The 23,062-nt window shown below is 47.3% G+C and overlaps 1 protein-coding gene across 1 annotated transcript; it reads right to left on the reverse strand.

The window, feature by feature from the left end:
- Window positions 1–1,907: 1,907 nt before the first annotated feature.
- On the reverse strand, window positions 1,908–18,406 carry LOC131264420 (mucin-2). The gene is made up of 18 exons (XM_058266723.1): window positions 17,858–18,406; window positions 17,582–17,787; window positions 14,973–17,307; window positions 14,761–14,933; window positions 13,827–13,999; window positions 13,561–13,736; window positions 13,397–13,443; window positions 12,792–13,004; window positions 11,064–11,369; window positions 8,647–10,649; window positions 7,984–8,577; window positions 7,697–7,881; window positions 7,248–7,543; window positions 3,910–4,017; window positions 3,418–3,837; window positions 3,046–3,338; window positions 2,624–2,967; window positions 1,908–2,078 (listed from the first exon to the last, which is right to left on the reverse strand). Exons 1-18 carry the CDS (start codon window positions 18,209–18,211, stop codon window positions 1,908–1,910), a joined length of 8,397 nt encoding a protein of 2,798 aa, XP_058122706.1. The 5' UTR covers window positions 18,212–18,406.
- Window positions 18,407–23,062: the final 4,656 nt, after the last annotated feature.

Below are 23,062 nucleotides of genomic sequence, written 5' to 3' on the forward strand. Positions count from 1 at the left end.
ATATCTGGTGCAGCTTCTGCATAAATTATAAGCCTAGCTACCTACAAATATTGACCTACTTGCTTTCGTTGCCGACGTGTTGCACAATACTGCGTGATGTATTTTGAAGTTAAGGAATCGATTGTTTTGTTTTTAATTTTGTGATGTTGTTTTCAACTTGAAGAGAAGCAAAACTTCGCTCTATATTCACTTCCATTCTCTGTTATAAAGGTATGCGTTCCATCGTCGTGTCTGAAATGCCATTTTGCATTATGGTCGTGCTGTGAGCGTTTTTTGAAGATTTTTTAAAACTATTACCACAAGCCAAAATAGAACATTTTTCGTGCTAAGCAGTTCCCAAAGCTAAGAAGTATCCCGTATGGCTGGATAAATGTGCCAAACTATTACGTACGACGATGAAACTGGACACCAATGTAACAGGTGCATGGTGGCATTCCTGATGCCACCTTTTTTCCTCATTCTTAATATTTCCATGCATACTTGAAAACGATCATCTTTCATTTTCCTTTTCATTTTCCGTTGTTTGCAAACCTGCGTGTCAATTTATTCCGTTTGTTTCAGGTTTTTGCTTTATTCAATTCAATCATTATCATTATGGCAGTGCACCGATGGATAAGCCGTTTATGTATTTTTTGTTTTGTTATTTGAAAGGTGTTTGTTGATAACAGTTCTATTTCTTTTCAATGGAAAAGTATCCATCTTACAAAAACATACAGCGTTGATTTGCAAAAGAAATAGTTAAACTCAGAAAAATCAAAAATCTTACTCGTAAAACTATTCGTATCGGTAGTGAGTATTGTTCGTTTCTACTATGCGGAAGGCTTTCGTATCGGGGTATTATGTTTGTTGCCAACTGGTATAGTTGGTTACATTGTTTTTAGGGTTTTCATTCGATTTTCTGTTTCCTTTTCCGAGTCAAACTCGCCTTTCTTTTACCGTACGCGTTCAATTTGTTGTTGATAAATATTTACAAAAGATCAAATTTTCTGCCCGTCCTTCCATCCGTGGTAAGTCGGCTTAAATTCGCGTAGACCGAAAGATTGTTTGTTGCCATTCGCAATGTAATCGCTTCGAGGCCAAACGTTGCTCTAATAATTTATAGTAATAATAAAATAGTATCATACACTAGAACTAGTATCTAAGGGAGTAAGTATTCTTTTAAGCCGAATGCTTGCTTACCCGCTTGCGCTCTTGTGCAGGAATCGAAGTCCTTTAGCAAACGGTAGATGACGGTCCATTAATCGCAAGGAATGAAGTGTCTACGACAAGAAACGAGTCCCATACAAGTATAGGCAGATTATTAATTGGCGCGAGAAAAAGACTTTACCAAAACGGCACATGTCGGTGTGCGATATTTGACGTAAAAGAAAGTTTACGTTTATGATAATGGCGAAATAAGGTTAGAGTTTAGGTGACGATAAAATAATCGACGGAAGCACACAGCCGATCCATTTCATACTCTCTGGAACAACGGTTGGTTCCATTTTGTTTTTCCTGCCGGCGAAGGGCGTTCGTGGGTTTTCCCCATTCGGGGAACGGAAGTTCACCACCGACCCACATCCGACTTGCGGAGTCCCTTCAACATATAACCTGGTTCCTCGTTTGGGTGTAGTGTTGTTGTTTTCGATTTGCGGCTCGATTAGTTTTCTTTTAACGATTGGTTTGGGGTGAAAAGAAAAAAATCATTCCGTCAATTTCATATTACATCCCCGGCCACAGGGCCTGGGGCGAGGTCACTGTACGATGATGTTGTTGGTACTATCGTTGTTCAAGTAGCTTGTGTGCCAGTTGCTTATGTCTAACCTAACGTCCTGTCGTGGGACGGATTCCCGCGTCCCAGGTTTCCCTCGGTGACCAATCGGGTGATCCCACCCTGTTGGTTCCCTTCCCCGTGCGACTTAGTTGACTTAGTTGGTGTCGGCCACCTCGATGTCGTTATCGATGCGGGACGAGCGGATGCCCGTCTTGCCGGTCCATGGGTAGATCTCGGGGCAAGGCTGGCAGGTGCGCATGTATCGCACGCCCGATTTGTGCCACAGATTGCAAACCTTCGGGTTGTTGCAGCGCTTAGGACGATCCTGCAAAACGGAAGGAGGTAAAGTGTCATTAATTCATTCGCTAGTTTTTTACAATTGGAGCATAAACACTACAATTAGAGTAAGAAATAAAAACATCAAGAAACAGGATGGATAAATAACGATTTGCGAGGAATTCATTTCAATTTATCGGTAAAATTTTTATAAGAGGATAACAATGGTAGAAAATACAATATTTGTAACATAAAGCTAACACACATTGCGATAGGCTAATTTTAAATTTATCAGTTTTCAAAAAAAAAATCGCACAGAACTTCCGCTAAGACAGTCACTGAAACTTTGCTCCACGAAAACATACTAGGAGGAGTATGTATAAAGTAGGAAAAAGATTTGGCTTACACAAGCCAGATAAGCGCGAAAAAGGGCTTTACAACAGCGAAGAAGAATAACATTTATTTCAAGAACAGCTAAAATTCAATTCGAGCAAACAAATAACCTCAATTATAACTTCTAACTGATTTCAAACTATTATGTTGATACTCTGTTAACTATTCCGTGTAAATTAAGAAATGTGAAAACTTGCTTACCGCATAGTTGCACTGGAACGGCGTGAAGGAGTTGATGCGGGAGAGCGGCGTCGGGTCGCGGACCCACTGCAGCGCCTGCCAGTTGGTGATGATGAACACGTCCTTCATCGAGTTGATCGCGTCCAGGAATTGTATGAAACCTTCCTTGTGGTGCGGCTGCGTGAACCAGGCGGCATGGTAGTACAGTCCGAACGGGGCACGGTTGGTCGTGTAGTGACGTTCGAAGTTCTTCATGATCATCTTGTACACACCGTCGGCTTCCGGCGGATTGGAGCAGGCGTCACCCATCGAGCAGCGGCCACCGTTCAGATCTTGCCACATCACCATAGGAACTTCCCAAACACCTTTGAGGGCGAAAGTAAGGGGATACGTTAGTAGGATGTGGTTGAAGGTTAGCGACTCAAATTTTCGCCGTTCCGTACCTGGATAGCTCTTGGTTGGACACGGCGGAATCATACAATCGTGGAAGATCTTGTAGTCGAGCGTATACGGCCAGCTCGGTGGGCGATTCTCGTACACCGGCATCGACGAGTCGTAGGTGAAGTTGAAATCGTGCAGCATCTTGAACATCTTGTTGCCACCGATGGACAGGAACGGGGCGCGCATACCTCGGACATCCTCCAGCTTGACGCCACCGTACGCGGACAGGATCTCGCGCTGACCGGCAACCTCACGGGCCCACTTCTTCGGTGAGAACGCCTCGCCAAAGCTATGTCTGTGGAGTTGAGTTGGAAGACCTGAGTTAGGAATCTGAGAAATTAAGAGACGTTACTCTCCACAAAGCTGTCACTTACGAAACGGTATGCGATGCCATCTCGTGTCCATCGGAGTACAGGTTCTGCACCTGGCTGTAGTCGGTCCACTCGTGCGATACGTAGAACGTCGCCGTAATGGGGCATCCGTTCGGGTTGACGCGTCCACGCTCGAACAGGTCCTGGTACAGCTGCTTGTTAAGGTCGTTCACCGAGTCGTCGAACGTCAGTAGGACGATCTGAGGCACCTGCTCGACTGGGAGCTCCCCGGGGACGTCCTTGCCGCCGCAGTAGCAATCGGGCAGCAGACACACATCCTTACGGCACTTAGCGGCCGTCTTGTCCGGGGTCGGCTGTGGGTATAGGGGCTCCGGGCGGGTCGGTGGGTAGCGGTAGATGTCAATGAACTCCTGCGCCTTCGAGACGATGTTCTGCGACGGCTTCAGGGTGGGACGGGCACGTCTAAAACGATGTTCAAAAGATCGATCGGTTAGACGAGTTAGCAATTCTTAAGGCGATAAGCGACGTCCTTACGGTGGGTGGGTTCCTCGGTTGGAGGAAACGGTCGACTGGGTATCGGTCGCGAAGTGCGAACTGCCACGGTTGCGGTTGTTGTTACTGTTACTGTTGCTGTTGCTAACTCTGTCAGAGATGGAAAGGAAGACGCAATCGATGCCGCGGAACGTGGAAATAGTGCAAAAAAGTAGACAGAATTAGTAAACTTCACAAGAGAGTCGTGTTATTAATCATTGGCTGTAACATTTTCGTATCTGCAGTGGATACGCTCTGTAAGCAGAGGCGTTAGGGGAAGCTCATGTCGCGCGATGAGATTAGTTTCAAGAATGATATTTTTACCCTTCCAGCAACCAACTAGTGCATGAAATGTTTCTACTAATGAAAGGTAGAGCGAAGGCTGCATCGTAGGGACTCGCATGTCCTTTTGCTCAACACCTTCCGGTCGCCTCCAAACCAGATAATAGTTAACGAGAATGAGCCACAACAACTACTTCCAACCATTAAAGGCAGGCCGATGCGATGCGTATCTAGATAGCAAATGGATTGTTGGTAGATAACGAAGTTGGTAGTTAACAAATTACACAGAGCGAAAGAGCGAGCATGATGCATGAATTCTACGCGATGGTGATGGTCGATTCTGGTCGATGGTAGGTGGGCGACGAGTCCTTGCAGTTCTACGCGTTCTAAGATAGAGTAATCCCACTGACACCAGCGCTTCATACACATGGACACGGATTGAGGTGAGTTGCGTTAGAATATACTACGAAGAACTACGGTGCATCAACGAATTACAGAGGAGGGGAAGGAATTGGATAGAAAGGTATCAATGGAACAGGAAAAAACAGATGGGAAGGAACAGAAAGTACAAGGATCACACAGAGGATCATCAGAGGGTGACGATGGGATAGAGAGGAATTAAACTGAAGTCGATCAATGTCACACACTACCGCCGGCCCTCTCGTTCCTGTAGAGGGTAATGCGATATAGGTTTTGCGCAGTGGATTAAGTGTTCGATAGTGTGCGTCTTGTGAGCACGAGCAGGAGGGAGATGGCTAGCCGAAAGGATAGTTTCCAAGGGATTGATTTTGGAATGAAAGAGGAAGATCGTGGGTGTTGCGTACGTGGGAAGGGCGTATGGACAGAGCGTGTGAGAGAAGTACTGAATGATCGATGATCGTGTAAATGAACGACATATGCACAGCTTGAGCTAACATCGCGCTTTCCTCCATTGTTGGCGCTTCCGTTTGATCATCTTCAACACGACGTATCCATCCTTTCGTGTTTCTGGACAGATGAGATTCCACTATGATCGTTCACTGTATTTTGATCGTTGTTGAAGTAGCAGCAGGTGATGGTAGTGTGCGTGATGTGCGTTTGTATTTTATTTCCGGAGGGAAACAAAGGGGAATTTTATATACTTATTTTTTTCTTTTGGGTTTTGGTGCAATTCAAATAACTACTCCTAGTTTGTTTTTAGTTCCAACTTCCAAACTGAGCCCGCTCGCGACAGTCCGCCTCGCATGACAGGGGTTTGCGTTTGTAGGACATTTAGCATTTGCCGGTGCTTAGATCAACCGCCCGGTACACGATCATATGCCCAATGCGCACACGCCAGCACGAAAAGCGATCATCACATCGTCTGGGATGCTTTGCATTTCCTGCAATTCCACCGACTGTGACGGAGCAGGACATTCTCCATCCATAGTGTTTCGTGTGCGGCACATGTACCTTGTGGTTAGTAGCATTGAGCTGGAGCCCATCGCCAAGTACACCAGTCTTTGAGGGTCTGCTCAAAGTTTTTTGTATTTCCATGGCTAGTGTCTTACTGTGCCCTGCCTGCAAGATGGCTGCAAACTGGCCTGTGTAGATTTAACCTACGCATAAGCAACCTAAGCCCTGAAGCATTCCTTGACAACTCCCGGAGTTTTAGTACACTAGTACAGGGAAAGCGATCAACGATACGTTACATCTTTAAGTTGTGGACTAGTCAAGATATATTCGAACCTCATATTTCATGACATACTTTCGTTTCAATTGGTTCGTAGTTTAAAATTTCAATGAATTCTACGCAACTCAAATGCGTTGCAGTAACTCTTAGTTTTCCATCAAAGTATCATAGTCTAACGCCCATAATTAGCAAGTTATTTTTCTTATTCCAGACAACTAGTACAACTGCAGATACGGTGCACAGACAGTCACTACTTTCCTACTGCAAGCTAACCTAATCCCTGTGTGTGTGTATTACTACTAGAGCTACCACTTTTACCACCACGTTGTTTTGTTCACTATCTACCGAAAGAAACTACCGAGAAGTAGTGTTGAAACTACTAGTACTAGTGGCTTCTCTCACTACTACTCCTTGTGTTTTGTTTTATCTCAATATCCACTCGCCCAACTTGTACACCGGAAAGTACTGTAGAAGTATGGTGAAGCTTTCGGATGCGTCGAACATCAAGATACGTTCATCCGAAGCTATTGGTGCCATTGCTTACCAAGCGTTGTATTAACTACGGGTTTGTATTATATTTTTCGTTAATCTTGGTGTTGTGTTTGAGTTGTTGCAATTTAAAAATGGGGGTTCAAATCCCTTGGGTTCTAATAGATTTTCTTAAGTTTATCGCACATCGTTGGGAGTACACAAAAAAAATCAATAAATTTTATGTGACAAATTGATATGGTCTTAAAACGATAGTGCATTTAGATCGATAGGTTACTAGTTTACAAAGATGATAAAAAACAAGAAACAAGAATTTGAAAACATATTACAAAAGCATAGAACAGTTGAATAAACTTGTGTCATAAATTGTATTCTTCTTTCGGTTTAAATTACCGTACGCAAAAGGATTTTACAGCGCAACAAGCTATGTTACGCAAGCAAAGATTACTATTAGAGCAAGGGTGTATACTATCGGTATACTTAGTACAACACTTATAAGTTAGAACAACGTTTGGGCCTCAAGAACAGCCCGCCTAGAAGCGAGAACTAATGGTGAGAGCTAGTGGCGTTGCTACTGGTCTAGAGCCGGCATTTGCGTACTAGTAAAATGTTTGGGCAGGCTTTCAGTTTGTTCGCTTGTTTCAAGATCAGTCAACGCAAGGCATAAGATGTGTGTTGGTGAGCGAGAGAGAGACAGAGATAGATATATAAAGAAGTAGTAGCTAAATCAAGTGAGGCTACTGTGAGCGAGTGATGGATTCAATTTGTTTGAGGTTTGTTTTGTTTTTGGTTTTGTGGTGGTAGAAGTAACATTATTAGGGTGGAAGTAGCAGAGTTCTGTTGTTTGGTGGTTGGTAGTTTGGTGGTTTTTTTTTGTTCTTGAATTTGTTGTTCTGCTGGGCAGTAGTAATAATAGTACCTCGAAGGAATCTCGTTGCACTTGGCGGACAGTGAGTTTTCTGTACATTGTATACTTTTTCCCGCTGCTGACGGTTTGCTATATCGGCGTGGCAGTTGTGCGGCTGCTATCGTGGTCTTTATGGCATTATTGACCCTGGAAGCGCGCGGTGGGAGCTTGTTCGCGGAGTACGTCGTTGGCGGGCGGATTGTGGTGGTGGTTGTGGTTGTGGTGGTGGAAGTTGTGGTGGATGTGGGAACCGATGAGGACGAGGATGTCGGGGTGGACAGAATACTACTTTGATTTTGATAGTAGCTCTTGATGCTGCTACTGATGGGAAGCCCAAAGGCGGTAGGGGTTGAGAGAGAGATGGGAATGGAAGTAGTCGAGGGGAAGGTGGATGGGGCATGGTGGATGGGCGAAAGGGTGCTACGTGCACTGTTGTCCAGGAAAGCCGCTTCCGGGGTGACACCGGAGGTAAGGTTCAGTCCTTGCGTTGTACTGGGATAGAAGCGCGATGGCACATGCGACTGGAAGCTGCGCTCTGTCGTAGAGTACGACACGTAGTGCGGCGTTGTATAGCGCTTCGAGGCACGTGCCATCGGCTTGAAGGTGCTCCGGAGAGTGGTTGTACTAGAAGTCGTCGTCGGTGCTGGCGTTGTGGTTGTCGTCGTCGTCGTCGTCGTCGTTGTGGTCGTCGATGTTGTAGTCGTCGGTGGCGTTCGAGTCGTACTCGTTGTGCTGGTAGAAGACGGTACGCTTGACGTCTCCAGGTACGAGTAGTCGGCCAGATCTTCATCCACAGGCTCGTCATCCTCGTCGTCCGTATCCTCGTCTTCACTTTCCTCGTCGGAAGTATTGCCACTGTCTTGATGGTACGAGAGAAGCTCCTTCTCGGTCGGTATGTTCATTTCTGGCATTTCTACCGTGGCGCGGAACTTTTTCGTCGTCGACTCGGGAACGAGTGCCTGAACTCCCTGGCTGCTGAGGCTGTTGCTGTTGGTGACAGCAAAAGAACCTTCTTCAGTGGAGGTCGCATGAAACCGCGTATAGTAGACCGGTTTGTCGGTGATTTGTATCACGCGACCCGGTTTACCGGTCGTGATGATCGTACGAAGACGATCACCGTCCTCTATCACCTCGGTTCGATTGAACTCTTCCTGCTCGAAACGGCTGGCAAGCTTCAGGTGCGCCGTTTTGACCAGACTCCCTACGGAGGGTTCAAACTTTGTCCGATCGGAGCTAGTAGGAATTCGATTCAAGTATGCTGCACTTGTGCTCGAAGTGATCGATGTTGATGGAACCTCACGATCTTTGTAGTCGGAGGATATCGATAAAACTGTTGTATCAACTACGCTTCCCCCGTAGGCTCTGGTAGGAACCGGGTGGGAGCCGGCCGTGGACGACTCATTCTGTCCACCGGTTACATCAGAGACCGTGCTCGAAGACAGCCTGAGGCTCTGAGGAGTCGGTCGCAATCGGTTGTATGTTCGTCTAGGTGATCCCCGACCTCGGTACCGATAGCGTGGCGTAGTCGCCTCGTCGTATGACTCGGATGATCGCACAAAACTGAACACTGGACGATATCGACCGCGGTAGACTTCGGTGGATCTAGGGGCCGGTGTTGCCGTGATCTCCTCGGAACTACTCACGTAAGAAGTTGTCGTAATCGTGCTAGAACTTGGAGCACTAGTCGTAGTTGTACTTGGCTCTTCGGTTGTACTTGCGGTAGTACTTGGGGCTATCGTTGTTGTGGTTGTAGTTGTGGTACTAGTAGTGGTAGGTGTTGTTGCCCTAGAAGTTGTCGTAGTCGTATCTCGCACAATGGCGGCCAGTTTCGGAACAGCCGTCAACTGGATGAAACTCTTCACCGTAGGACCGGCCAAACTTTCCGGCGTAGTCGTACGGTAGAGGTTCGAGATGACTCTCGATGTCGAGGCAAACGGTTTGTCAGAGGATGTCGTTTGACGTTGCACCTCAAGACTTTTGTACGGTGACACGACCAACCGAGTGGTTGGATTACCCACGGGATCGAGAGTTTTATTAAGCACCTCTTTAAAAATTTGCCCACGCGAAGTGAAACTTTGTACTTTTTCAGTGTTCCTTCTTCCTTCCAGATTGCCGAAAGGGGCCAAGGTAGTTCTGGGTGGGAAGCGCGTAGGAGGTGTCCCAACGGTTGTAATCTCGCTAACCTCCGTTGTTTCCTCCAGTGCTAACTGAGGCCGGGACCTAAGCAGATGATCATCCTGCTCACGCTCGCGTTCCGACACCTCTTCTTCGACCTGTTCCTGCAGGGTATTAGTTTTAGGACTGGAAAGAATTTTCTTCTCCTCAATCAAAGGTACCCAATCGCTCGACGCGGTAGGTTCGACACTAGGTCCTCCACGAAGTTGCGTGACCGTCGTCGGCACTTCTGTACTACGGCTCTTATAAAGAGCAATACTCTCAACCCGTCCCGGCATATAGCGGGATCGTGGGGTTGTACTTACGCTAGAACTTAAAACGAAACGTATATTACTAGGCCCATTAGGTAGCAATGAAGTGTCGTAGATCGCAGCTGATGTCGTAGTTGTCGGTGGTGTTGTGGACGTCGTAGTCGTTGTCTCGCTCAAAGGCGATGGACGGACTTTGGACGTAATACGCGTCGGACTGCTCGTAACGGCATCCGTAAGCAAGAAGGTAGCGTAATTGGGAGAACTCTCCTCCACCTCGGTGCGTCCACGGGAAGACACACTCGAGGGTAGCCTGGTCCCAGAACCAAAACCAGCTCCCAACGTTAACGTGTACGTTCTGTTATTGCCAAACTGTTCCGGACGGATCTCGACCCTCGGCGAGTCCGTGCTGGAAGTGAACGTCGGCACAGGCCGTGGTTCGTTTCGTAGCTGAGAACCCAATGTCAGTCGGATGGACTTGTTCGGTCCGAATTGTTCCGGACGTATGTGAACCGCAGACGGTGGTGGTGTCACTGTGGGTCCACTGTACGAAAACACCTGGGGTGGTTCCGGTGTAGTGGTAGCGATCGTGGAAGACTGTGTCGCCGAAAGAGTGGTTGCAATGGCCTTCAAGAAAGTGTGCTGATTGCGCGATCGTACGCTGCTCGGTATCGTCTCGTGATACAGATAGCTGTCGTAGTCGGGCAGCGGTTGTGGTGCTTTGGCCGTGGTGCTAAACGAGGTCCGAAAGCTGGACGGTTGCACGTCGGAAAGGACGAACTTTTGACGCTGAATCTCGAAAGTAGTCGAGGGTTTCTGCGTAGTCGTCGTCGACGTCGTTGTGGCCGGGGTAGTGGTAGTAGTAGTTGTGGTGGTAGTAGTAGAAGTAGTCGTAGGGGTTGTGGTAGGCCTCTTAATGGTAGTGGTAGTAGTACTGGTAGTTGTAGGTGTTGTAGGCCTCCTAGTAGTGGTTGTGGTTGTAGGCAAGGTGCTTGTCAATGGGACAAACTCTTCAGCAAAACCGGACGGAGAAAACTCCGGTCGTGCATCGTACGAAAAGGGTGTTTCGTCGCGCACATCAGCTGCCGGTGCGTAAGCATTGGCCGCCGAAGGCGCTGACCGTGGACCGGACTGGGAGAACACACTCGAATGCAGCACCGGAAGAAGCTTTTGCGTAATGAACTGCTTCTTGGAGTGATCGTTGCTCGAATCCTCGGTCCTTGCCGGGCCGTACCCGTACCTGGTGTTGCTATTGGACAGTCGAGTCGCGTACTCATCGTCCACCTGGTCGGCATTGTACTCATGATCGTCACTATCGTCGTCGTAGTAGTGATCGTCCGGGATCGGATGGAACTTGATTTCCGGTGGAGCCGGCCGGAAACGGGGAATTTGTTCAACGGGGGACTTGGTGGTCGTGGTCGTCGCGGTTGTGGTTGTGCGTGGTGTGGTTGTAGTAGTAGTAGTAGTAGTGGGAGGTGTGCTGGTGGTGGTAGTGGTTGTGGTAGTGGATGTTGATGGTTTGATGTATCGTGGAACCGAGGTAGTGCTACTGCGGAACCGTGACTCATAGGGGGATTGGGAGGATGGCGCAAAGGACACTAGGAAGGGAGACAGGGGCTCGGGGGTCGATGAGGAACCCGCGCGTGCTGCGAGTGTTAATATGATTGATTTGGGTGTTGTTTTAATACTTTGATCGTCCAATTGCGATAATCTGTTGGGATAAATAGCATCGTACATGGGTATTTTAGAAAACAAATCAAGAAAGTAGGAGAAACATAGATAGAGAGTAATAAAGAAGGAGGGAAAATTGATAACATACGGTTGGAGAAAAGACAGAGAACGAGATATCAAATAAAACTCTGCTCATTCCCTTAGCGATAACCCGTTTCTCGAGTAAACTCTGTGTTTTTATCAATTCTTCAAATGTATGAAAAGCGATCGTTTAGGCGTATGGTTAAAAGCAATAATTAATAACTATGTACAAATGCAACATGTTAGTTTCCTGCATTTCGCTCTATCTAGGACCTTTTCTTGAATGCATTCGCAATCTGATTATTAATGATCATGAGTAGATTCAATTCACTTGCCATTTCATAGAATTAACACCTGGCTGTTGTTTAGATCATATGGAGAAATTGAAGTAAGACACCAAACTTCAATTTCAAAATATTAGACAAAGCGTAATAATGACCGCTTATTACTGTTGTCAGTAGGTTACATATTACGAAATTTAAAAAAAAGATAGTAATCTTCCGTACGAAGAAGCAACAAACAAAACTTTACAGGAATTGTCAAATCGTGAGGACTTTGAGTAACATGCTCTCTGGAATGGTAGATCACTTTGGGGGCAAAATGAATACATAAATCATGCTACTCTATGTGTAAATGAGATAGGAAGGAAAACATAATTATTTGTGTGGTTTATAATCTTCATCCGATGGAATAAGAAATAAATATTTCGGGTGATGTTTGATGAGACATGCAACGAACATGAAGATAAGCTAAAGCTGCATTTCAACGATAGAATATGAGGAAATTACGAATCTTGATATGCTTTGGGAAAGTCGGTAAGCGAGGAAATAAGTGGAAAAAATCGTAAAAAATAATCGATATAATAGGAACGATATAGTTCGAACTTATGAAAAGCGAAGAGGAAGACAATAGAAACGCGTGTATTCTCCTACTTCAAAAGACGATGTCGCGAAAATAATGGTTTGCAATATGTTGCATACAAGAACGTGAAGAAACCGATCCCACTACACCTTCTCCAAATAAGAATGTCCCATCCTTGGATGTTCCTAATGTGTGTCGAGTTTCCGAAACAATTTCCAAAACTCCTTTGCTGAGAAACGTGAAAGCTTGCACGATCGCTCTCGGGTTGTGTGTTCAAGCATGATAGAAAAAAAACAAAGGATAACTAAAATTTCGTTTGTTTTGTTGCTTCTGGGTGTCGGTGTCGGGTTTGTGTGAGTAATAAAGTTGATTAACTCTGGCTGTTCAGCTCCGGTGTCCAGTGAGAAATGAATGTCGTTCTAAATGAGGTTTTAATGAGACTAAAAAGCACTAGAAAGATTTGGCTTTGATTTATGTGGTTTTTCTCAGTTTTGATGCTTTTCTGCTTAATTTTCTCTACCTTGTAGTATAGTACTGTATCGGAGCTGGTGTTGTAGTGGTAGTAGTTGTGGTGGTGGTGGTTGTTGTTGTAGTGGATCTGGCTGTTGTTGACGACGGCAGAGAGAAGGGTTCGGGGGTCGTGACGAAAGCCGTCTGATACTTGGGACTGTTATAGGCGCGAATCGTGGACGATACCAGTATCGGACGGTCCGATATCGAGTTCAACTCGTTTCTATTGATTTATGGTTTTTTGTTGTTGTGCGACAAAATGCGACACGACACAGAGAAAGAGAGTGCGAGGTTGGAAATTAAACGGTGGACAGATCGAGCGTTAGGAAGAGAGAGATATAAAGATAAAAATAAGGATGGTTAGAGATATTCGGGTGTGGGTCTTTTGAGGACCAGCTTGACTCTAGCGCGAAAGGTTGCGGGTCAAGCAGAGAAATCAGCAGAGAAATCTGCTTGACAAGTTGTGATAAACATAATCAAAGAATTATTCAAAACTGAAGGATCTTATCGTTCTAATCGTTGTTTGGGTTTTCTATAAAAAGCATCTCATGTAAGGTTTAAAGATAGAATAGAAAGGTTCTAGTAACGCTTGGTACTAGATCCATAAGGAAATACCTGATTTGTGTATTGGTTTGCTTCTGATTGTAACGATCTTCTTCAAGCTGCAAGAAAAAAGGACGTTAGTGTTGAGTGGCTATCATACGGCTTCCCTTCTAAACTCCTCCGGGGACGATAGGGTCCTCGTGGAGCAGGAGGTTTGTAGTAATTCGAGCAAATACCTGAGCCACTAGAGCATCGTCATAGTCTGCCTGGTAGGAGGGTCGCTGGTAGGTAGTTCTCGGAGAAGTGACGTACGGATCCCGCTGAGAAGTGGGAGCAACGGTGGTGACGACTGTCGGGCGATAGGTCGACGACACGACCGGTTTCTGGGGCTGCTGCTGCTGGGGTTGATATTCTACGAGAGCAAAGGTTCAAAGCGATGAGAACAATCAACCCATGTCGCCACGAAAGCCTTTTAAACATTCAAGGCCTCTTCCAAACTTACCATCTCGGTACAATTCGACATCCTCGTCATAGACGGCATAGTAGTTATCGTACGCAGATGGTTCGTAGTTGCTGGTGTTGTAATAGTTCCTGTTGCTCTGCGTAAGCTGTGTTTTCTGCTGTTGCTGCTGCTCCGGGATGTAGCGGCTCGGTGCCGGCGATGACGTTTCAACTCTACGGGGGCCGGGAGATAAGTGACAAGCGGTTAGATTCAATGCATTACTCGAAGTGTTCCACCAATGGCAAAAATGGCGGTATCCTGCCAAACCACTAACACTCGGAACACGATAAGCTAAAGACAACATATGGATTAAACGAAACACACAAACACACTTTTTACGCCTTTGAAATGGTCTCTTTTGTTTGATCAGTCGAGTCCAGCAGTACAGTGAAGTGGATGGAGTTCCACAAACAGTAACGTTTTCTGTCTTATATCTGGTAGTTTATAATGTTTATTTATGTCATAATTCTAACTGCCTGTTGTACAATAGAAAAAAATACAATTGAAGACTAAGTACTCAAGGGTAAGAATGTAAGGCTTAAACTCATAAACTACTGTAGTATAATTTACATGGATAAATTAAAAGAGTAAATTTAAGTAAAGAGAAACCCCCGAAAGTGTAAATTCCATAAACAAGATTTGATAGACGAATACTAATAGAATACAAGAAAGATAAAAATATGTACAATAGAAAGAAACACCACCATCGTATCGAAAGGCATGAAAAGAGAACACAAGAGAAGAAGCGTTGATGATAGACAAAGGTAAGCTTAACAACAAGATAGGATAACAAAGATCACAACGCAAGAATATAAAAACTCTCCAGCCATAGTAAGCAAGTATTGATGTTCGCTTCACCCCGGTATTGGTACTCCCGTAGGAAAAATAAAAATAAAAGCAAGAAACAAACGACAGAAAACAATAGCAACAGTACCTGTTCGGTAGGCGTTCATCGAGTTCTGCCCGCTGTCTCGTTTTGGTCGGTCGGGTCGGGCTGGCATGTCGGCCATTCGATGTCGCTTCCGGAGTCTCCGGAGTGGTGCGCCAGCGCTGCTGTCCACGATTCGGTCGGATCGTGTAGCGCTTGCGCGAGGTCGTCTGAGTGGTCTGGGGTGGTACAGTGGTGGTTGTTGTGGGATAGGTAACAGTGGTGGTCGTCGTAACAGTGGGTCTGCGGGTGAAGGTGGTTACTGGGGTCGGGGTCTTGGTCGTGGTGCGTGACCGCACTGTCGTCGGGTAGTAGCGCGGGGTCGTCGTCGTTGTAGGAGTCCGGACGGTAGTGGTGGTGGCAGTTGTAGTCGTACGGCCACGATCACTAGGGCCACTATCTTCGATGTGGTTATGCTGTACAACGGTTGGTCGAACGCGCTGCCGGACGGTGTACGGTCTAAGGGTCGATTTGTTGAGGTACCTCGGGGTATCTCCGAGGGGACGAATGCCTTGGAATACATCCTCAGGGAACTTTATGATCGGTGGAATATCAGACGTCGATGTTGGAGAATAAGTAGTCACCGTAACGGGCCGCCAGGTGGTCGTGTCATAGTTGTAATACAGATTGCCTGATACCGAACCTGGTGGTTTCGGCGTGGTAAGGTTCTGCATGGGCCTCGGTGCCATTGTTTCCGTCATCGGTGTGTACTTGGACTTGTTAACCGGGTACCTATACCGGAACTCATCGTCATCGTCATCCTCATCCTCATCATCATCGTAGTATTCATCTTCATCCTCTTCCACGTCTCCGTACGGACGCTTTCCGTATACCGGGCGTCTTTGGTCATCTAGCGAGTTCTTCACGTACTTCTGCCCACGCTGATCGATACTATCCGGTTCCTCGTAGTAGAACTCCCCAGAGTCACGAGGCTTCTGAACAATCGAGCTAACCGGGGAAGGTGCCACGGGGTTGTAGAATAGCTGCTGACCGTATCCTTGGGACACCGGTTGAAGCTTGGTGTTGTTCGCAACCGGACGGTAGATCACCTGCCCCGTTCCAATGCGAATGGGAGTCAGTTCGGCGCTAGCCGGCTTACCAGCGTTTACCTGCGCAATGTGGGTACTCTTGATGGAGTCATAGAACTTACTATACTCACTGGGACCCACCGTTTGACTTTGTTGTGGTTGGTAGTACTTGGGTGTGGTAGAGACGGCGATCGGTTGGAAACCGTTGGTCGATTTGGTGACAAACTGTGCCGAGCTGGGTTTCGGTGTTGACGCCTCGTAGATGGCACCAGCCGGTTGCTTGCTGACACCGCTGCCATACCCACTGTAGACCTGTGGCCTCTGAGGTGGGTTTAGGTACACATTGTTTGGCTGAAACAATTCCAGTCCCGTTCCGGGTACGATCTTTGGCGTGGCGGTGACGGCAAACCTTAGGCCGCTCGATTGGATCGTGTTGGAGATACCCTCGTACACCGGTGCCGGTGTACTGAGCTGTATTGGCTTCGGTTTCGAATGATTCGGCTTCAGGACGAAGCTTTCCTTCAGTGGGTTCGCCGTGGGTTGATTGTTGAAGAAACCTCCAACCGAACTGAACGCAATGTAGGGTGTCTTCTGCGTCGGCTGGGCAACGTTTGTGTGCTGTCCGCTGCTGGATGGCTTGTTGGACTGTTTGATCACCTGCTTCCCGGCACCAGAGTTGTGATTGTTATTCACCGAGATAGGAGTGGACGAGTACGCATTACCGAAGTGGAAGAACGCAAAGTTGTCCGGAATCGTCTCCTCGTCTCCATCGAGAGGCGATGATGGCGTTGTGTACTTTTTATTGTTGTGACTGTTAACGAACGCGGCCGCCGTGAACTGGGTCGGGTTGTAGTTGGACTGATGCGGCCGACCCTGTCCCTGTTGCTGCAACAGTAGCGGGATGATCGTATCCTGGGGCGTAATCTTGGCGATGGTCTTATAGTTCTGCAAACCGGAAGTCTTGTGTGGCTGCAACTCAACCGATGGCCGCAGGTTATAGGTCGGTTGTTTACTCTTACTATACGCCTCTAGGTAGTCGTTGTAGGTCTGTGTCAGTTCCTTCTTGCTGTACGTCTGCGGCTGGAAGTACCGAGCACCTGGTTTGAAGTACGTCGAAGCCGTCGGACCGACCGTATACCCGAACGGATCGTAGCTGGCCGGTGAGTAGTTGTTCTGGCGCGATAGGGATGTGTCCAGTGAGCGTAGCTGCCAGTTGCCAACGGGTCGAAGTTGACGGGCAGTTCGCTGGTTTTCTCCGACGGCGGAATCAGGTGAGTCCTCTGGTGCCAGAAGTCCCTGAACCGTACCCTCCTCAGCGTTTGATCGTTTAACCGTCTGCTTACTAGCGTCAGTACCTGCGTCACTAGCGTCTACCGAGGAGTCGTGGGTGGACTTGGAGGATTCTTTCCCGGTGTCGGTATCGGGGTGTACTTGGGCAGTGGTGTCTCGTTTCCTACGATCGTGGTCCTTTGCGTCAGTGGAGCGTTTGTCGTCTAGCGTTTGAAGCGACGCGTCATCGTCCGAACTATTGTTTTTGATGAGGTGTGCAAAAGTATCGTGAACGTGCGTGAATCGGTATGTTCGTGTACATGTGTGTTTGTGCAATTTACAGTGTGTTTCAACGAGAAACAGAAAGAAAACAGTTTTTTTAAGAAAGTCCTTTGGAAGAAATCTTACATTTCGCAAGTAGTCGACTTCTTAGTAAAGAGAAATTCGTCATACAAAAGCAAGGGAACTGCTCTTCAGCTCTTTCACTTAGAATCGGTTACGAAGGTATATGAGTAGGGACGAGAACTTACCTGAACGGCTGAGGTTGAGCACTGTACGCAAAGGAACCTACTTTAGCCTGCGTCGGTATGGCGTTGACACTCTGCTGCTGCAAAATACCGTCACGATCGCGCTGCACTTGGGACACCGTGCTCGGCTGTCCGCGGTAAACACGCTGTTGGCGGTCCGACTCCTCTTCCTCCACCGGTGGGAGTGTTTCATGAGCTTCTGCGTACAGCTGTTGGGGGAAGAACACAAGGGGACTCAGTGCTCGTACTAGAAACTTATTACTTATAGTTGACGCCTACCTTAGCAATATCTTCCTGGGGTGAATTCTTCGGTTGTCCACGGGTGGTAATGACCGGATTCGGTTTGGCCGGGGGCGGCGGTGGTGGTGGGTGCGAGTGGATCTGCTGGATGCGTGCCGGAGCGGATGGTTCGGCTGGTCCCGATGGACCCGATGGACCCGAAGGTCCCGATGGTCCCGAGGGGCCACTTGGAGCCGATGGAGCCGACGAAGAGAATCGCACACGACTCAACACCTGAGGTACTCGTGGCGTGACGGTGCGGCTTGGTGCGGGTGCCGATGGCGAGCTCAGGGAGGACAGCTCACATCCTACGTTTCTCGGCCAATCGCAGGTCTGCAGCTCGTGGCTGTACATCAGTCCACCGGTACAGCTCTCCAGCAGAGCTCCGCCGAACACGCACACGTAGTACTGGGAGCAATCGCTCGGATGTGGATAGTATCCGAACTCTTCCGGACACTGGAAGTCGACGTTGGAGGAGGTCGACTGTCGCGGGTTGGCGCCGAGTGCGCGGCCCTGGGCGGCACTCGTACGGAACGAGCGTTTCGTCTGTGCGAGGGCATTTTCTGTTGGGAAAAACAAGCGGGGAGGAGGAAACATCGGTTAGACTCGATCGGTTGTATAATAAACCAAGTGATGGAAGTCATCGTCAGCTCTGCCACCGAATGCCACTGTCAGGGTGGGAAGGTCAAGCTGGTAGCTGGACCTCCGAACAATATGACACCCAACACCGTCAATGGCCGCAGCCAAGCAGTCACTGGTGCGAAAGATGAAACCTGAACGAAGGAGGATACCATGCGTGAATGGCAACGTCAGTCGCGGCTTATGGTAACAGTATATCTGTTGGCAGAAGTGTCCGTCGGGTGGTACGAACAAACATGGCAGGTGTCAAACTATTCAACTTCCCCCCGAACGAGTTGGACGCTACTTCGATCGTTTGATCGTATCTCTTAATGAAGTAACACACACACGGACACCCCCAAGCTAATGATCCCGTACACGTACCAAGTCGGACACTCTTCGACATCCATGATTGGAGAACACCGCAGGGTGCAACTGTGGATGGCAACTCCCGCGAATGGAGAACATGCAAAACCGCGCCATTGATCATAAATCACCGACACCCGAGGCGTTGGTGGAATTTATTGCCAAATAATTTCGGAGGGGTATGGAAGGCTACAAGCGGCACCAGATCACACTGACAGAGCCATACAGTGTGAGAAGCGACAAGCACTAACGGCCACCGTGATCATTATCGTGCGTTTTTATTTTCTTCTAATCATCATCATAGCGATCGGATCAATCGGTTGATTCATACTCTAGGAGGATCGCGTTTGCTGGAGGCCTGAGTTTTTAGCTTGGGCGTAGTTTTATGATACTGTTAGATAAACGGTCATCAGAACGATTTTATGGCAGCTTTTATGGACCATTTGTTGACCGTAAATGAGACCTCTTTTTGTCAAATTATGATGACTATATTCGTTTTCATTTCTGTTAATATTTCTACACTGTAAATGATGGCAACCCATTTCAAGTGAGTTTTTAAACGAATGAAGAATTTGGTAAAATTGTATTTTAGGAATTGTGTAGAGCACGACCGTTTCTATAATTAAATATTTGCAATATTCAATACTCAAAATAAAATATGTGAAAAGACTACACCGTTTAAAGGAACGAAAACCAAAGTACATGAAAACAACTTATAATAAATGAGACACTCTGTATAAAATAAGTATGAGCATGTAAAAACTTTGGTGGTGGAAGGTAATATTTATACTTTATCTTGTATCACTGTAGTATATTTCATATCAATTTAGAAAAAAAAACATACAGCAACGAACAGTTTCCGAACAAATATTGAGTACAATAAGCTACAACCACTTGCAAGCGGGATTGCTGTTTATAAACTTTTGTAAAATATAATTTGGAAATTTATTAAATTCATACAAATAGAAAAACATTTCAATTACTTAAGACAAAAATGCTCTTTCTTATCGGTGTTGTTTACAAATTTACGTATTTTTCGTTTGTAACCATAGAAAAGAATCAACATAGACATACATAATTTAAAAAAAAGTTCGTTTTATACAATTAAAAGTACTGATAAATGTGCAAACCCTTTAAATAATTTGAAACTTTAATATGTTCTCAAATAATGGCATGATACAAACCTTCAACGTTTGTTAAGGTTTTCATACAATGTAACAGAGGATTAATGGAAAGTACTCCATCGTGCAAAAATAATTTTACAACCACCCACGCTTTTAGCACAATTAAAAACCCTTTTCCATTACCGTTAAATATACATGGACGGGAAAACATACATTCACAGAATTTTAGATTGAACCTTCCCATCCACCCGATCGTCGCTTTCCTTCCTTCAGCTGTCCATTCACGTTGAGTGTTGTGTCATTTGAATAGATTCCGGCCATGGGAAGCATGGCCCCGATGAATGTTTGCGGAGAACGAGATGCATAGAATTGATTTTTTCCACCCCCGCGGCTGGAGGATCTATCAGCGATAGTACTGATCCAACACGAGTGGAGCCGATCGCCAAAGAACAATCATCCGGTGGCATTGATTTCGTGGGAGTCGCGGTTTTCCCTAAGCATTCAGTTTTCTCCACCCGGCCTTCGGAGCGAAGACTTACAACTTAATTGAAACCATTAATCGCGGCGTCGGTGTGGAGGATGGATGTTGATGTTGCCTGCGTTCGTCCGGGAACACGGGTTTACGATAAACCGGTAAAAGATGGCATACATGATGCTTCCCCCCCCCAGGCTTCGGAGCTGAAGACGACATGGGTTTAGCTTCAAGAGCCCATCTTCACCTTCCACCGAGCGAAAGTCGTAAGCATTACGTGACTGCGGTCGTTGCCATTCGATAGCACCTGGAGTGTAGGAGAGGGCTAAGTTCAAGTTCAAAAACACTCGAGAGCGAGAGATGAAGCGCTCGGGTCCCTGACATTCAATAAACATGCTCGCTCCGCCAGCCCGCCTTCTCCGATCCCGAGGGATACATCTTCCTGCAACTTTCGTGGTGCTCTGTCATTGCTGGCAACACCTACACAGGCTCCGGAACTCGCCAATTGCCTGCAATCATTGACGGCGCCGTGTCTTCCCTAACGATCGAATATCCATTCCGGCGTCTGTTGGGAGGTTGTTATTTTTTCCCGAATCCATTTAACAACCTACCATCGAATCGTTTGTCAAGCTCCGACCGCCCTCGACATTGCGTATGCAATTATTCGCCCCATGGCCGTGAAAGATGCGCGTGGTTTCATTGCGTAGGCCGCACGGAAGGGACACGGCGCGTGAGAGTCGAAGGATTGCTTGCAGCAACAGCTGACGGAATTTGTAGGGTTTATCTTAGGTGGGCGAATAAATTTGTACAACGTCAACCGAATCGGAGGTGGATAAAACATGCCCATTGCGATGCTCGTATAAATCCTCCGTGTAGGAAAATTGGTCTCTCCCTCTCTCTCTCGATTGTAATGTCACGATCCCGGGGGTTGTCACCCGAGGGGTCGTAAAACATTCGATCCGCTAGCGGAAACTCTCACCCGAAACGAATAGATTATGTTCTGGCACGGGGGACTCCAATAACGGGAGTGTTCGGGGGGAAAGAATTATTGCTGGTAGGAGGCAACATTCTAGGTGGCGGCCTTTACGTTCGACCCAAACGGCACGGAATGTCGCCTGGGGTCAATGAATGTTTAATTTACAATCATGACATTTCTCCATTTGAGAAGGGAAAAAACAAAACCCCACCTCGGTAGCGAACGGTGGGTCCATTTTCGGCTGAATGGCAAATGATTATCTTCCCGGAGCGATCGAAGAGCTGCGCCGCCGTCCGCGGGAACTTGACAGGACAATCAATGGGCCCCGGTTCTCGGGCGACGTCATGTTCTTGGTGACGCTGGCGTTGTGAGACGGCGAGACGGACGTCAAGTATTGCAACCGCCTTTCACTGGGCCTTGCCTTCGAGCTGCTGTGGGTGTCTGTGGTCAATGGACTTCCTGGATCGCCCGATCACGTCCACCCAAGAGTTGGATTAAGGAACTGGTGCGCTGAGTGATTCACCGCTGGGCGTTCGGACAGAACAGTTTGTTTGTCGGGTTCGGGGTACTTTTAACGACCGTTATTCAATGTCCAACTTCGGCAAGCGGTGGTCGATCTGAAGGAGGCCTTTTTGCGGAGTTCTCGAGAAACGCTCGTTTAGGCTGACCATTGTGCGCGGGCTCTCGTGGAGCTGACGTATGACCAGCTGTCACAACAGTATCAAGATTGAACCGTTCGGAAAACAAAGCCAATGACCTTCACCAGCGGTGGGAGTGGTTGTCTCTGTTGGTTGTGCGAAATTGCCTCGAACCTCTCCTGGGTAATTCGCTGGGGTTCTTCGGGTCTTCGAGTCGGCGCCTACACCTTTTGTCGGAAGAGCCACCGCCGTTCGCGTAATGATTCGCGTTTTGATTGGTCCCAGATCCCGGGGGAGTTCAATAAGAGGGTACCATTTCGGTCGAACACTGGGGACACGTTCTCTAATTGCGGTGATATAGTCTTAGAGCACGCCCGGAGCCCCTCCACCACGATACCGATTATGGAGGGCGACGGACGGCATCGAAGTTGATTGAACCAACACCAGAACGGAGAAGCTTTTCGACCGAGCAGACGCGACCTCGCACACGTGGGTTGACGGAAGTTGCCCAAGACGTAAGCGAAACTTTTATTGCGAGCAATCGTCTTCGGGCTTCAAACTCTTCCGTTGGCAAACCGCACCCAAGCAGGTCTGGGGCGGGCGGCAACGTCAATGCACATGCGATGGTCGAGAGGTTCGATTTTTACCCCACTCGGATCGGTTTACATACTATTAGTGTTAGGTTGCTGCGACGGCCGACTGTCTTTTGGTATTCGATTCGACTCAATGGTATAAGGTGGCCCGTTCGATTGCTCAAAAGCAGCCCGTTACCACTTTGGCAATCTTTCCACTTCTACAAAAGATGTTTCAACTAGCCACTCGCTGGACTGAAGCTGAACTGTAAATGAAATCTCCATCATCACCATCATCATCCGAACCACATTTTGGCACATCATAAATCTAGAGCGTCATTAGAGAAGGGGATTCTGGATCGAATTACAATCGCTGTATGATGATGAAAAGCGTAGATTAAGATCTTTTGTGCCCTATGCCAACGGGATCGACGGTGGT

The sequence above is a fragment of the Anopheles coustani genome, chromosome 2 (assembly GCF_943734705.1).
Source record: "Anopheles coustani chromosome 2, idAnoCousDA_361_x.2, whole genome shotgun sequence".
Classification (NCBI taxonomy): Eukaryota; Metazoa; Arthropoda; class Insecta; order Diptera; family Culicidae; genus Anopheles; species Anopheles coustani.

What these genes read in the sequence shown, in the direction of transcription:
- LOC131264420 (XM_058266723.1), bottom strand. Translation starts at nt 18,211, where the DNA reads ATGTACAGCCACGAGCTGCAGACCTGCGATTGGCCGAGAAACGTAGGA. An exon ending in TGTCGAATTGTACCGAGATG is followed by an intron (nt 13,737 to 13,826) that starts GTAAGTTTGGAA and finishes TTGCTCTCGTAG; the next exon opens with AATATCAACCCCAGCAGCAG. An exon ending in GTACCTGGAGACGTCAAGCG is followed by an intron (nt 7,882 to 7,983) that starts TACCGTCTTCTA and finishes CAACCACAACGC; the next exon opens with CAGCACCGACGACGACTTCT.